At 39.6% G+C, this 15,374-nt stretch overlaps 1 protein-coding gene across 1 annotated transcript in view; it reads left to right on the forward strand.

Moving 5' to 3' along the window:
* Nucleotides 1-8,523: 8,523 nt before the first annotated feature.
* Nucleotides 8,524-15,374, forward strand: part of LOC145995127 (photoreceptor-specific nuclear receptor-like) — a 46,934-nt gene continuing 40,083 nt past the window's right edge. The window contains exon 1 of the mRNA XM_083131663.1: nt 8,524-8,884. Within this exon, the coding sequence (XP_082987789.1) occupies nt 8,565-8,884 (320 nt within the window). The 5' untranslated portion in view covers nt 8,524-8,564. The remainder of the gene's footprint in view (nt 8,885-15,374) is intronic.

Consider the following 15,374-nt stretch of genomic DNA (forward strand, 5'->3'; position numbering starts at 1 on the left):
ATCGCTTATGATGGGAGCACAATGTATATGATGTTCATGATTTGAAGTGAAACAGATCATGCATCAATGAAAAACATTAAGTAAGATAAGACCTCTACGGTTACTTGGTTAGTTCAAGTTCTATTGAAAGTAACATAATTTCTAGTAATTCACAGAATTTTTTAATCGAATGTGGTATTGCGTTGCTTCTGTTCATCAATCGGTACATCATAGACGTTATTGTATATTATAATTTATACTCCTGTAATTTTGCGTTTCAAGTTTTAGGTGCCGTATAAGTGAACGCAGGTTGGCAAATAGAGTTTCTGTAATGAGATATATTATGGTTAGTGGCATTTCTGGTGGAGTATGAGTGCGTTTGACTCCTAAGTTTAAGCTAAGTTGGACTCAGATAGTCTGGGTCGTTTTCTATTTCTTGCATTATACAGGTCATTTGCAGTTTCCGCCGTCCTGCTATGATAAGAAAAATTGTGACAATTAACCCTACCTTACCCGAAGGAGGGGGAGGGGGCTACCAGGTCCACCGCCTCTTGTTTTTTCGATTTTTCAACTGTGAATATTTTATGAAAAATTGAAAAGAAATTACATTGTTCTCTAGGATGTTCCCAATGTTTTTGCATTACTTTTCTCATAAAATCGTAGAGGTAACGCACATAGGAGGGAAAATTCACGTGGTGGACCTTCTCCCTTGGAATGTGTTTTCCGATATGACACTCATGCCTGTAACAGTGTACAATTGATAATGATGGTAATTATTGTAATTATTACAATTGCTATAAAAATATACGTATATAAATAAAAAGAAGCATGCAATAATTGATTCGTATTTTTTATTAATGATGGTAATTTTTGTAATTATTATTCAGCTACACATATTATTATATAAACAACAATCTTAGTGATAATAAAATGTGTGAACCTCATAGCCCCTTCAGGTAAGTAAGTATCTTGTACTGCACGGGTAAGCTATGGTTAAGTAATTTTTAAATATTTACCACCCTAGGAACGTATAACCTTTGCCTGGATTATTCGCGAACCTCTGTTTTGCAACTACACAAGTAGAGACCTTGAGAGCGAAATAACCTTCCCAAGAAACACGCAGCACTGTTGATTTATCTAGCTCCTTCATTTGATGACGCTTCGCGGAGACCTACTTCTCCAGTTTGGGACATAATCCTGCGAATCAGCTCGCTTTCCTTGCCAAGCCCTGCTTCACGCCAATCAACTCATCAGCCAAAGCTCATTATGTAAAGGCACGGGTCAATCTCAGGTTCTGAGAAGGAGGCATTAATTTCTTCCACCCTGATCCATCTCGAAGCTTCCGATCATAGGCTGGTCACATACCGAAGATGCAGACATACACAAAGCATGTTTGTTTGTTTCTAAGTTCACTTTTATGCTCCGATATGCTAATTGGGACTGTTCCTACAGTTTTAAGTGAGATCCGAACCTCCGTACGATGTGTCTTCACCGACAAACCGGGGACCTCTTGATTACAATACTGCAGCGTTAGGTATGGATAAGATTGATTCGGTTTATTTAATTTCACCTTACTGCCACGATCTAATACTAATCGCGATGATGAGGATGAGTGATGATATTGATGAAGGGACACTCGCAAAGAACACCCATGCCCAGGAACACCTGGCGTCGTTGCGCACTACTCCATGGAGTTCGGCCAGGTATGAATGGCAAATGACCGTATACTTGTCAGTAGCGAGACTGAATTCGCCTTCGTAGAACTGCTTCCAACTAGCTTTTCCACGCTTGAGTTGCGTTGTAGGGAATTATTACATTGTTAGGAGTGTGTAATGTAATTAACTTTCATTTAACGTGATGGTTACACACAGTTATTGCATTCCCGAAGGAACATAGAAAGATATGCAGTTTTAATATATTGTATTCTCATAATAGGAGTTTATTACATTTAGCATTATGAAATTTTCTGGTCCGATAAGGCGTCTGACTGTCACGCGGGAGTCCTGGTTACATTCCCGTGTTGAATGATCTCTAGTGGGAACTTTTCGACGATGTTCCTGCATAAAGCGTCTCTATGGTTCTCACAATGTCCGAGATCGAGAATATGAGGTGCACTATCTCCACACCTCATTGATGACTGCATTGCGTGGTAAAGCATTTGTACTGGATCAACCTTACAAGGAATTAAACGCATTTCTCTTGTTCTTTGTGTGTGTGTTGAGAGACAGAGCATGCCTGTAAATTTCTCTCCGCATTTTTATTTTTCCTCTTTCTCTCACACGTATTGTTTCTTTCGTTTCCTTCTCTTTGTTTCTCTGAATTCCCCCTTTCTGTTCGAAACTGCTTCCCTTGCTCCATTTATGTTTCTTTCTTTCACTTTCTCATTTACGTCTACCTCTCTCTCTTTGCTTGTCAGTTTCCCCTTGTTTCCCAATTTCTTTCTGCCACCCCTGTCTCTATCTTTCTCTCTCTCTTCCTCTGTCAGTTTTCTCTATTCTCATTCTCTATCTATGTTTTTCTATTTCTTACAGCTTCACTTGCTCTTCATTCTTTTTCTGTTTCTCTTCTCTCTCTGCCCGTTTCTCTTACTTCCAATTCGTGCCCTCCCTCATTCCCTCTCTGTCTTTCTCTTTCTAATACACTTTTATACTATCTTGGATTGCCTTTTCTTGATTTCACTTTTAGTTCAACAACAATTATGGCTTCGTGTCTGATTAATTCGTTCTTTTCATAGGTACAGTCACCTGCAATAAAAGACACTTAGATCACAGATAAACGTATTGTACAGTGCGTTCGTTTTGGCTGTGGGCCGAGATAGTGCGTGAACAACTTTGAACAACTCTTATAATACAGGTTAGTACTCGTTATGTAATATAAATATAATTGTCTATATGCCAAAGATATGTGCGTAAATAAGCGAGACGTCACATGCCATGTCACGCGCTATCTCGGCTCAGAGCCAAAACGAACGCACTGTAGTTTACATAATACGTTTATCTGTGCTTATATCCTGAAATATACGCTATCCTACGGTGCGTTATGTGTGTTGCCTAACGCTACGGCGAGTTTGAAATTGCCATTGTTGTTCTCTCGTCGCCGCAGAGATAGGTAGCACGGTGGCAGTACAGTCAACGGCAAAGATAAGAGTAGGCAAATTGTTCATCACTATTTTTATTACTCTTTATTCCACACCCTGTGTTGTTTTAAGGAATGAATTTCTGTTAATACAAAGCAGATGTTGTCCTCTGCTTATTGACGTTTTTACTTCAATTCATGATCATCACATTGTGGAAAACGAACTGAATGAAAATGGTGATGGACAATTTGCCTACTATTTCTTTTGCCGTTGGGTGTACATATAATGCATTCCAGGATAGTGGATTTCCCACTTTTTTTACAGTTGTTTGCAGTGGCACAGAACGGGGTTTACAGGGGTAGATTGTACCCCGTAAATTTCTTGATAAGAATTGTACCTCTTGTATTATTTGTTGTCTTAATGTAATAAATTAAGAAAACTGTTAACGGACTTTATGAACACGGTGTATTTTGTGAATAAGGCTTTGTGATTGGCAGTACAAGGCCATGAAAATTTTATTTTAAAAAATGTCGCTTGTTCCAAAATGGAATAGCCCGTGTTTATATATACGCACACATGGGTGTAACATGGATTTGATTTGATTTTAGATTTGATTTTGTGTTTCAAGTACACTTTATGCACAGAAAGGCTAATCGGGACTGGACCTACAGTTTAAAATGGGATCCGAATCACTTGTGCCACCACCGGGCATCGAACCCGGGACCCCAGGGTGTAACATGGAGCCTAACTTTTGGGGGAAAAGGTGCAAAATCGAAAAGCCTTCCATTCATTCTAAAAAATAGCGTCCAGAATAATTTTGCTAAATAATGTTACATTTGCGGAATCACATATGTATGGCTTCGTTTCACTTCGTTCCTGATTTAGCAGAAGGTTAACAGAGTAACCTTAAATTATAAAATTGAATAAACCTGAAAGTTTTTTGGGGGGCGAGTGCTTCCCTTGCCCTTGCCAAGTTACGTCTATGTATGTAGATGAAGATAAATATGAGGAAAACATGTCGTTCAGATTTCGGATCAAATTACGAAATAAATAGAAAATTCCTTTATTAATCTGGCTGACGAATTAAGTTAACCTGCAGATTAAAAAAAAGAGCATCCTTTTCCAGTGGCGTTTTGAGAGAAGGCATAAAAGATCCGGTCCGAAAGAGCAGAGAGATTGGAGCTTCAATCCCGCCCCAGCGACGGCTTTAGCTAGCTCGGAAGCCAGGCGGAACATCAGGCCCTGGGAGGAAAATATAGCCGTAATTTAGTACATCCGAGTTTTTGTCCCCATTTTTCATTCTCGGGGAAAAGCACTACCCGGATGAAGCTTTGCCGGGAGTTTTTGGAGTGCGGAGGGGGGAAGAAATCGAGGGTTCAGAGAAGAAGGGGAGGAAAGGAGGGGGGAAAGGAGCAATTTGCGAAATTTCATTAGCATATCTATTACCGCCTAACACCCCTGGAAACCTCCACAGCCTAGCCCTTCAGCTTGATTAAATGGTAGCCCTGGGACCCCATTGGGGATAATTAATTTTCGATTGGCCTGCAATCTTGGCAGTTGCACCGCAAATAAAGGGTGGATCTCTCGGGGGAGCGAGAGGGGGGAGGTTGCCCCCCTCCAAACTTCCACTCTCGACGTTACTTCCTAACCAGGCCCGACTCTATTGACACTCCAATAAAGCTAGGCGGAGAGGTAAAAGCGCTGGTGGAGGCAAGCCATTTCATTTTCCTCTGAGATTTACCCCCGAGAAAATCCAGGAGGGATTTGGATGGTTTATGCATACCATTAAAACCTCGGACTCCCAAGCCAGATGGCGCAAGTCGTCTCCTCCGTGCGCGGGAAAGGCGAACAACAAACAAAATGGCTGATTCCAAATCCAGCATTTCGATCCTCGGGGTTTTATCTCCCTTCGTGGACGCTCGCAACCTCTCTCTCTCGGTAGAATAAATCCACAATATCTCCATGCCCACCCACCACAATGTCCGCCCCCATCCACTTTGATTCACCCCCTCCGCACTAAACCAAAACCCCCCACTTTACTCCAGCGCCATCAACCAACAGTTTATCCCCTCCCCTAACACCTGCAGCCCGTGCTTTTGCGGCGCTCGGCTAGCGAGGCCAAATGAGCAATTCATAAGTTTCGGATTATATGTTCTCCCCCCTCTTTTTACTCCCTTCCCTTCCCACCCAGAAGCCCAACGTTGAAAACTCCGTCGCGGACAGACCGAACGCAAATTGACTTAAAGTCAACTCCCCCCTCTCCTCCTTTTGAGGCTTACGGAAAGCTTAGAGATGCTGAAACTCACCAACCTCTGGGATTCCTGGACTGCACGGGTTGTTTAAATACTCTGAAGTTTGTTTTCTAAGGCAAGTTGTATCTGCTGTACCGTTATCCAACTTCCAGGCCAGCAGAGAATACCAAATTTTACGTCAGCGTTACCAGCACAACTTCAAGAACAAACCGGTTACCAAATTAAAAAAAGGTGCATTAACTAGTCTTAAATTTGTTTGTTTACATGCCAGAACATAATTTCAATTCTAATACGTAATATATATTTCCTTTAAAGACAAATCCATCAGTTTCTCTACGTGTAAAGACTCAAATACCGTCAATTTTCGCTGCCGTCCTCCGTAAAAAAAACATTACCGATTCACAGTATTGCTGGCTATTATGTAGTTAAAGTAATTAATGTAATATATTAATTATTTAGCTTATAAAAATGTACTTATTTAGTGTTCACGCAACTATAATTTCTAATCATTATCTACTTTACCAAGCAAGTTGCTTGTGAGCAGTGACGTGTGGTGATGTCGACACTTGGGGTAGAAATCAGTGGCGTACCCAAGATGGGTTGGTGTGGGTCATACCCCTAACTCCCTTCAGGGCTCAGTATTCCTAAAAAAAAGAAAATCAGGAACAGGAAAAGATTGCAAATTGATGAATGAGTACTAAAAGAAGTACACGTAACTCCCACCCACTTTAGAAAATAAAAAACGATTTGATTTGACTACTAAGCCAGAGATCCCGGGTTTGAATCTCGGTTTGGCCATGGGTGTTCTGTGTGTTTGTCCCTTCATTAATTTTATCGTATCATCTTCGCAATATACCAAACGTGGCAAAAGAGCGAAGTAAAGTAAACCAAATCAAGCAATCTAACCTACCTATCTTTGTGGACGACAAATTTCAACTCTTTTATTTCATCTGGGTATTGATTGAATAATAATTCCAGAAGTCGGGTACACCTGGAACTGCCCTCTGACACGACCAATGTTGCCGGTACACCTCCTAATTTCAAAGAATATACTTTTTTATGAATTAACCTCATACGGTATTGCATAAAATTCGTGAACATTTATCGTTATTTTTTCAATTCGATAAATACCCATGGAGACCATCGACGCACATAGAAAATTATTGCAAACCTGTATTTTATTGATGTTTGTTTTTACTTCGTACAAACACTTCTTTTACACGGTAGTATCTTTTTCCACCGTCCTGAATCGTGTAGAGCATGATTTTTCTTGTTTAATGTTTCAAAAATATCCACACAGACATATTTGATACTTAGTATGTTTCATATGTCTATCACTTTTCGTATAAAAGTTACGAACGTTCAAAATCTCGGTTGTGTGACTTTTTGGACACCTTGTATTATATATAGAGAGTGCAAATATTGCAAATGTAGGTGGTACCATAATACATTTTTTTAACCACCGGAACGAGTAATTTTCTGGGCAGTTACAATTAATCACTTCAAATGGCAAATTCTTCAGTGTAAACAATTTTCAGCTGTGTAAATTGTTCATACCAAACCTATGAAATAGTAGAAATATTTAGGTCCTAGCTAACAAGGAACACATGATTAGTATAAGGCATTTTTTGTCTTCGGATCATCATCATTACTGAATATGCAGCAAGCATTAATGAACTCCAGCAATGTATTGAAGGACTGGAAAATGATTTTGTCCTTAAAGAAGAAACTTATTAAATGAATTTATCATTTAAATATATAAAAAAATTATATCTGCAACTTCAACTTAACATTGTTTACCTTCCTATATTCTAACGGATGTTGATGCTGTTAAAATAATCTGTAGAATTCTAATGCTGCGGTGACAATGAAACGGAGGTGCTTGGCCTTAGCTTAACTGAAATTGCAGTTTTTAAAACTCTTTTTAATTGATTGATTAATTTGGTTTATTCCACTTCGTTTTTCTCCCACTTTTGTTTAATCGTGTAGATGAGGATGAGTAATCGTACGATGAAATTGATGAAGGGCCACTTACAAAAACTCCCATGCCCAGGCAGGATTCAAACCAGGACACCTGGCGTCGCAGGTAAATTCTGATTAGATATAACTAAATTTGAGAAGATAAAGTAACAATCATAATTTTTAAAATAATATGTCAATGCCTGATTATGCCGAGAAAAATTGAATATATCCAAAAACTGTCAGATCTGTAGTTGTTTTGATTGGTTTGTCTTATTTTACTTCGCTTTTCTGCCAGATTTGACTAATCGAGAAGGTAAGGATCAATGGTGAGAAGATGAAATACAGGGGAGGGCAATCACAAACACACATGGACAGGACAGGTGGAGGCACATAGTGGTTCGGTTCCCACTTTAAACTGTAGGTTCAGTCCCAATTAGCCTTACTGTGCATAAAGCGGACTTAAAACACCAACTCAATCAACACATGGACAGGACGCAACACAGAGGATCATACCGGCTGTGAGTGCAGGCGCCAGAGCCTAGTTAGTTACCGAGGGCCTGAGTTGTGTCCTGTCCATATGTGTTTCGGATTTTCCTTGTATCAGTTTCATCTTATCATTAATCATACTCATCTTCACGATTAGCCGAAAGTGGCAGTATAGCGAAGTAAAATAAATCAATTCAGAATAATTTAGTGAATTATTTTAGATTTATTGTTATTTGTATTTCTAGTATGTGCGGGAAAAAGCCCTTAAGACAAAACATTCAATTTTTACAGCTTATTTACTTTTATTATTTTAATAACAAATTTATTGTTATTAGTATTAGTATTCTAGTATGTTCGGGAAAAAGCCCTTAAGACAAAGAAATCAATTTTTACAGCAGGCAGTTATTTTCTTTTATTATTTTAATAACAAACATTACATTTATGATATAGGCTACATGTTGGGTCATCACACATGCTCAATATAAAATTACAATTAGCCATTTTCTTTGATAGATTCAATATGACTTTAATGAAAGTAACAGGAAATCGCAGTTTTTTGAATTAAGTGCTTTTTTTCCCGATCACTCAGATTTATCTTTGTAAATATTATATTCTCTGTGTTTCAGTGAAATTTTATTATACTTGTCTTCAATTTGAAAAGAAAAAGGAGAAACAATAACATTATAATGTTCGTCATTGCGATTCAGCTGTTATCAGAATCGAAATTATATATTTTCCCTTTTGTCCTTTCAGATCCTGTGGGTGGAAACCGGCGTTCCCCAGCCGAATCCATCGCAACCCCCCCGTCGATGCCCCCGTCTCCCAGGCATTGCGTGTCGCCCCCCGGCCTCTGCCTGCCTCCCAACCTGGGCACCTCCATGTGCACCCCGTCCCAAACCATAGTCCAGGCGAATCGCTCCCCTCCGCCCCCGCCGTTCCTGCTGTCGGGGCACCACTCGCCCCCGTCGTCCTCCAACCCCGTGGGCTCCCCCCCGTCTAAGAAGCCCGTCACCGGACTCACGTGCGTCGTCTGCGGGGACACGAGCTCCGGGAAGCACTACGGCATCCTCGCCTGCAATGGATGCAGCGGCTTCTTCAAGAGGAGCGTACGCAGAAAGCTCATCTACAGGTGAGTAGGCGTTTTCTGTTTCCTCTTTGTGTCTACCGCCTCGGTGGACGAGGTTGCAGACATGGCCGTATACATATAAAAATAATGGGTGTGGTTTAACTTGCTGCTGCGCAAGGATGGTGGAATTCCAATAGTTATAGTTTAATTAAAACTAATTATTTATTACTAGCTGATTACCCGGCGTTGCCCGGGTATTTATTTATCCCAATTTGTTATTAAACAGGAAAATAATGAATTCTAACTATAGTGTAAAATGTAACTAATTTTAAATGTGATCGTGAATGTCACCAATTAGCTTAGCGACTCCGAAAACTATAGATTCGACACTAATCTAGGTCATTTGTGGCATTTTATTTTTCACACCCTCTCACCCCCCACGACGATAGTTGATGAACTTGGAGTTGAACTGCATTGGGAGCGTCACAAAAACTTTGGATTCCATCCGCAACACAGCCTGAATGTTAGGCAACCCGAGAAACACTTTCGTTGTGCGGATTGCATAGAGTCACGGATATCTGTTTGTGCGGAATTTAATATCGGTGGTTCTCGATTATTTTTACATGTCACCCCTTCTCATCCCACTCCTAAGGGTGCCAGGGGTGTCTTACCCCCACAGTATTTATTTCCAGATTGCAAGTGATACGTGTACCAAGTTTGGTTGTAATTGCTCCAGGCGTTCGAGAGTTATACCGGAACAAATACACCCACACACACACATACATCCATTTTTATATATATAGAAGATTGATTATTAAAAAAATAAATTATAACCAAAAAACATTACCCTCGTAACCAATTTAGCTTGATGTACAGTCACCGGAAAAAAATGGGGCACCTATCCTGAAATACTCGCTTCCCTGCAAGGCGTTATGTGTGTTGCCTAACTCTACGGCGGTGACAGAAGTTACCATTCAAAATTTCCTATTAAAATGCACATATCGCCGTGGAATTATGCAACACACATAACGCCTTGCAGGGAAGCGAGTATTTCAGGATCTATGTGTTCAACTTTTATTGCCGGTGACTGTACATTAATATATTGACCATAAAAGTATTGTTTTTACTAGAGCTGACTTACCACTTTGAACCGATACCGATACTTATACCGATACCGATGTTTGAAAACTGTAACAATTACAAGCAGTGGCGGCGATTGTGTTCCAAAACTGGGGGAGGCAAGGTGCCAAAACTAGGGGGGGCAAGGACAGTTTACTTTCCCTTGGTGGATAAGGTTTAGCATAATGTGGGAATAAAAGTGGCAAAAAGTGGGTGGGGGCAACTGGGGGTACTGATTACAAGTTGTGCAAAATATTAATATTAACAGGGGAGTACTCCACTCCAATTTTGAGCATCAACTTATCAGTTTTGCTTTAAAATATTCAAAACTTATATCAGAATATAAGAACACCTGTTACAAAAATCAATGAAAATTTTTAATTTTGCTTAACTTCCTGGATAGTTAGACTCCATGAAAGTGCCGCGCGTCATTTTTACTGACACCCCACAATCTATTAAAACGACAGGAAAGTTTCTGTGTATGCGTGTGTGTGATATTAAAACCAGTGTATTGTTTTGACCAATTTTGAAATGATGTTTATTCGATTACATAAATAGTGCAATATGTTGACTAAACCAATGCGAGGGGTTGGATCCGTTAAACCTTCACCTTATATACGGGCATGGTTCCAGGTTTCCTGGTGTGGACACGTGTGATTATTTCTGAGTGTCCCTTCATCAGTTTCCTTAATCATCATCATTTCGGTGGTTTCGTGCGCGTGTTTTGTATTTGTGTCATTTAGCGTCGCTTTTCTGCCACTTCTATCTAATCGTGACGACGAGGATGAAGGAAGTTATGATGAAAGTGGTGAATAAACACTCAAAAAGAACACTTATGCCGGGATTTGAACCCGGGAACATCGGTGGCGAGATCGAAAGTCTAAAACTTTACGCGTACGGTCAACGATCATGCATTTCTGGGTTCGAGTCACGGCGTGCGCATGCGTGTTCTTTGTGAATGTCCCTTCATTAATATCATCATTGCTCACCGACTCGATCAGCCAAAAGCGGAAGAAATTAGACGTAAGAAATAGAATGCAAAAGACATTAAACAAATACGATGCCCTTAGCAAGTCAAGAACTAAGGTTCTTATTAAGGGTCGCTTTCTTAATCTATTAGGTTGTCCGCGACGTGAAGACGAGAGGAGAAAGACGCGAGAAGATGAAGAAGAAAATTGAAGAAAGCATACTTATCTTCATTAAAAGTTCCATTTAGATTTTGACTGGTTTGACCGAGAGCATGGCTGATGTATTTTGCTTATTCTATGTCGGTTTTATACGCCTTCAGGTTAATCGCGACAATGAGGATGATGGATGCATGATGATTGGATGAAATTTGATGAAGTGACAAACATACTAAAACCTATGACAGGACTCAAACCAAGTACATTTGGTGTGGAGTTCCAAATAATCACTCACGCAGGTTGCTCTTACTTAGAGAACTAAGAAATAAAAAGACAAAACCATCCGAGGAGCACCGTATTGATTGCAAATGCTCATGCAATTCAAGTAAAACGAGCAAACGCAGTCGCAGCTTGATGCTTATCACGCCACTTGCGTTTACTGCCGAGAGCAAGAACACCTGCACCATATTCTTAGCTTGGTGTTCTAATTCTGATTCATAACTATTATAAGTTAAGATAATGCACGATAGTAAACACAGTTGTGGCTTGTCTTCCAAAAAGAAGTATTTTCTGCCACTTAATCAATAAAAAAATTTCGATCAAGTGTTCTCGAGTTACCAACCAGGTTAATTCGGTGTTAGCGTCCAATGTTTCGAGCGCGTACATTGATCTCATCATTAATCTATTTGGTAACCCGAGAACACTTGTTCGAACCACGTCGCCAGGAAAGATGCAATTCCTACTTTCTATTGTTACCTGTAATTAAACCAAGAGAAGTTTAAAAAGTATGTAAGAGATTGAGAGTAGCAAAAATAATGCTAGACCATGATAAACATATACAGCTTCAAATCAGTAGGTACACGCAGAACCCAAAACGTGTTAATTGACACATATACAGGGTGTTCAAAAAGTTACGCAACCTTATGGGAAAACATTTCTTATTACATTTTTTACATTAAGTGCTGGAAGTGACTGCCGTTTTGTACTTGACACCAGTGGACATGTTGTTGAAAACCCTTTTCAATGTTATCTGTGAGATGTTACCAACACAGCTACGAATATTGTCCTTAAATTCCGGAATACTGTACGGATGAGTAATGTAGACAGAGTCCTTAAGATAACCCCACAAGAAGAAGTCTGGAGGCGATAAATCTGGAGATCGCGGTGGCCATAACCCCACTGAGATCAGTCGTCCTGGAAAACACTCTTCTAAGTAACGCATTGTGTTCCCAGCTGTGTGGGCTGTGGCATTGTCCTGTTGAAACCATGTGTGTTCCAACTTCTCAGCTGACAGCTTGTAACAAATTCTCTAACCATTGTCACATACCGTTCAGAGACACGCGACTACGTGATATGGCACACCAAACGCCAATTTTATGTGAATGCAGAGGCAACTCCTTCATCACATGTGAGTTGTCACTGGCCCATACCCGAGAATTTTGGGCATTAAGGCTCGGCTGGACCTTTGGCATGCAAATGGGCGAATTTTTTTCAAATTTTCCTCTCCATTCGAAAAACTTCTTGGATATTTCAAAATATGAAACATTACATCAGCTTAGAATTCCTTCTAGAGCATTGACGTGAAATTTCGTGTAGTTTTCTTTCACTGTTGTCAAGATATTATCAATAGTTTTGTGATTACATAAGTCTATTAAACTATTGAAAATATCTAGACAACAAAGAAAGAAAACTACATGAAAATTCACGTCAATGCTCTAGAAGGAATTCTAAGCTGATGTAATGTTTCATATTTTGAAATATCCAAGAAGTTTTTCGAATGGAGAGGAAAATTTGAAAAAATTCGCCCATTTGCATGCCAAAGGTCTTGCCGAGCCTTAATGTCCATCCATGTCTCATCAACCCAATACCAATCATCGAGTTTCTTTCCTTCTTTCGTTACAGATTCCATGAACCAACAACAATAGTCTTTTCGGATATTCAAATCTTCAGGCAGCGGTTACTGGACCTCTCTAACTTTATAGGGGTACAATTTCAAACACTTACGCAACGCCGTGTGTGCACTGCCAATGGAGAGCCCGGACTGGCTTGAAACGCGTCGCACTTTTTTTTTTGGACTCACAACATACGCAGCTCGCACATCGGTCAACTTTTCTTCTGTTAACAACCTTGATCGACCGCTTCAAGGTGCGTTCACTACACTTCCCTTCACCCCTGGAACTTGTCGTGCAGCTGCTTGATGGAGGATTTGTTTGGAGCATCTGTTCCGTACTTCTCTGCGTAGGCCCTCTGGGCCAAAGCATAACTGCTGGTGCGGATGTACTCTGTCACAATGAATATACGCTGTTGCAAAGTATAGCCCATGGCTGCTCAGTTATTCAACACCTATAACGAAACAAGAACAATTCATGAGATTTCCCATATGGTTGCGTCACTTTTTGAACACGCTGTATTTTGATTTCAATAACACGTTAACGTGGATAAACTGCAAATGATGCACCTTTTAGTGTGTCAAAATACACATAGAAATGTATAAAAGGGTATTTTCATCAGATGAAGTTCCGTGTGATGCACTAAAATGCATCAATTGGAAGATCAGGCAAGATAATTTCGAAGATAACAAACTTTCATTTTTAATGCATCAATTGACACAGATAGATGTGTAATTTTGTTATCATTGAAATGATCTTGTCTCATCTTCCAAATTGATGCATGTTAGTGCATCACTCGGAACTTCATCTGATGAAAATACCCTTTTATACATTTCAATGTGTATTTTGACACACTAAAAGCTGCATCATTTGCAGTTTATCCACGTTAACGTGTTATTGAAATCAAAATATATATGTGTCAATTGACACGTTTTGGGTTCTGTGAGTTTCTGGAGGCATCCCTGGAGGGTGAAGGCGGCCGGAGCGTGGTGCTGATCCCCTCACCTCCAAAAATTGCCGAGGTCGAGCCACATCCCATAAATGTACCTCATGGCATGGTGCTATTTGTACGGGGAACTTTACCTTTACCTTAGAAGGTAAAAAAACATATAAGAGACTAAGAATAAAAAGAATGCTAGACCCGAGGAACATACTGTATATCCTGTCCCATCTATCTCTGGAGCAAGGCAGAGAAGGGGAGGAAATCGAGTGGGCAGAGCGAAGCAGTACACGCTGCTGGGAAGGTTGGTAACTGTAGTCGCTTTTCCTCTCCACGCAATCCCGTTCTAATCGCGTGTTCATTGGTGGAGCCGTCTAGCGTCACTACTTGCGCAGAGACTTGTTTTCGTTCGCCTGCTCCAGAGATAACTGGGACAGAGTTGTGGACATATATTGAAATATTTATGAACCAGATAGAGCCTGCTCACATACCTAGAAGTAATTCAGTTCGGGCCACATTAAAAATGGTTTGTTAGTGTAAGTGTGAGTGTTGCACAGAAGAGAATTTAAGTGTGCCTATGTACATATGTAGAAATATATAAAAAAAAAAGTAATAATAATAACAGCAACTGGACTGTGTAAGTGAGATTCAGAATATATCTTCTGAAGCTAGGCACCTTCTATGATCTTTATAGCTGCTATACAGAAATATGTAATCCTGAACAGATCACAAAATATATCCTCTTAGGATTGAAATACTCGTAGTAATTCTCTAAATGTTACTGACAGTCGTTCTCTGTGAGCATTCAATGTTAATTAAAATTATCTATTGTGTAGTGTCTATACTACTAATACCTATTGTAGCACTACGTTTTGAGAGTCTTCAGGTGAACAATTTCTTTTTGCCAGTGGTGGGAATCGAACCTACGGCAGACCTGTGATTTTACCACAAATGCATTTCAGGACTATTTCTATTTCATGAGAGGTGACTGAAATAATTTGTACTCAGACGTGAAGATATATAAATAAAATATTAACATAATGACACTAGTTTAATTTAAGTCACGAGAACACTTGGAGTTTGATGTAGGACCAAGCTAAATATATTTCGTGAAACTGTTTATAGTAAGTATGTATTTAACATGGTTATCAGACCATCTTGTTATTGAAGTTCATGTAGCGAAATATGTGCTGTGTTTTATATTGAAATACTTATCAAAAATAATTTCGATAAAATTGTACATAAAATTACATATTTGTTTTCTTCCTATCGTCCAACACTTGTAATTTCAGCAAAATAACACTCATGACAGTTATATTGCCAACAGATTCTCCCAGATTTTATATAAAATAGTTTGTATTTGCTCTTAAAATGGTATTTTCTTGCTGTGCTCTACAATATGCAAGCACATTCAATGATGTGATAATAATCCAAATGCAGGCTAGAAACTATAACAACAGTAGCAATGATATTAATAAAAG

The sequence above is a fragment of the Lepisma saccharinum genome, chromosome 11 (assembly GCF_977018435.1).
Source record: "Lepisma saccharinum chromosome 11, izLepSacc3.1, whole genome shotgun sequence".
Classification (NCBI taxonomy): Eukaryota; Metazoa; Arthropoda; class Insecta; order Zygentoma; family Lepismatidae; genus Lepisma; species Lepisma saccharinum.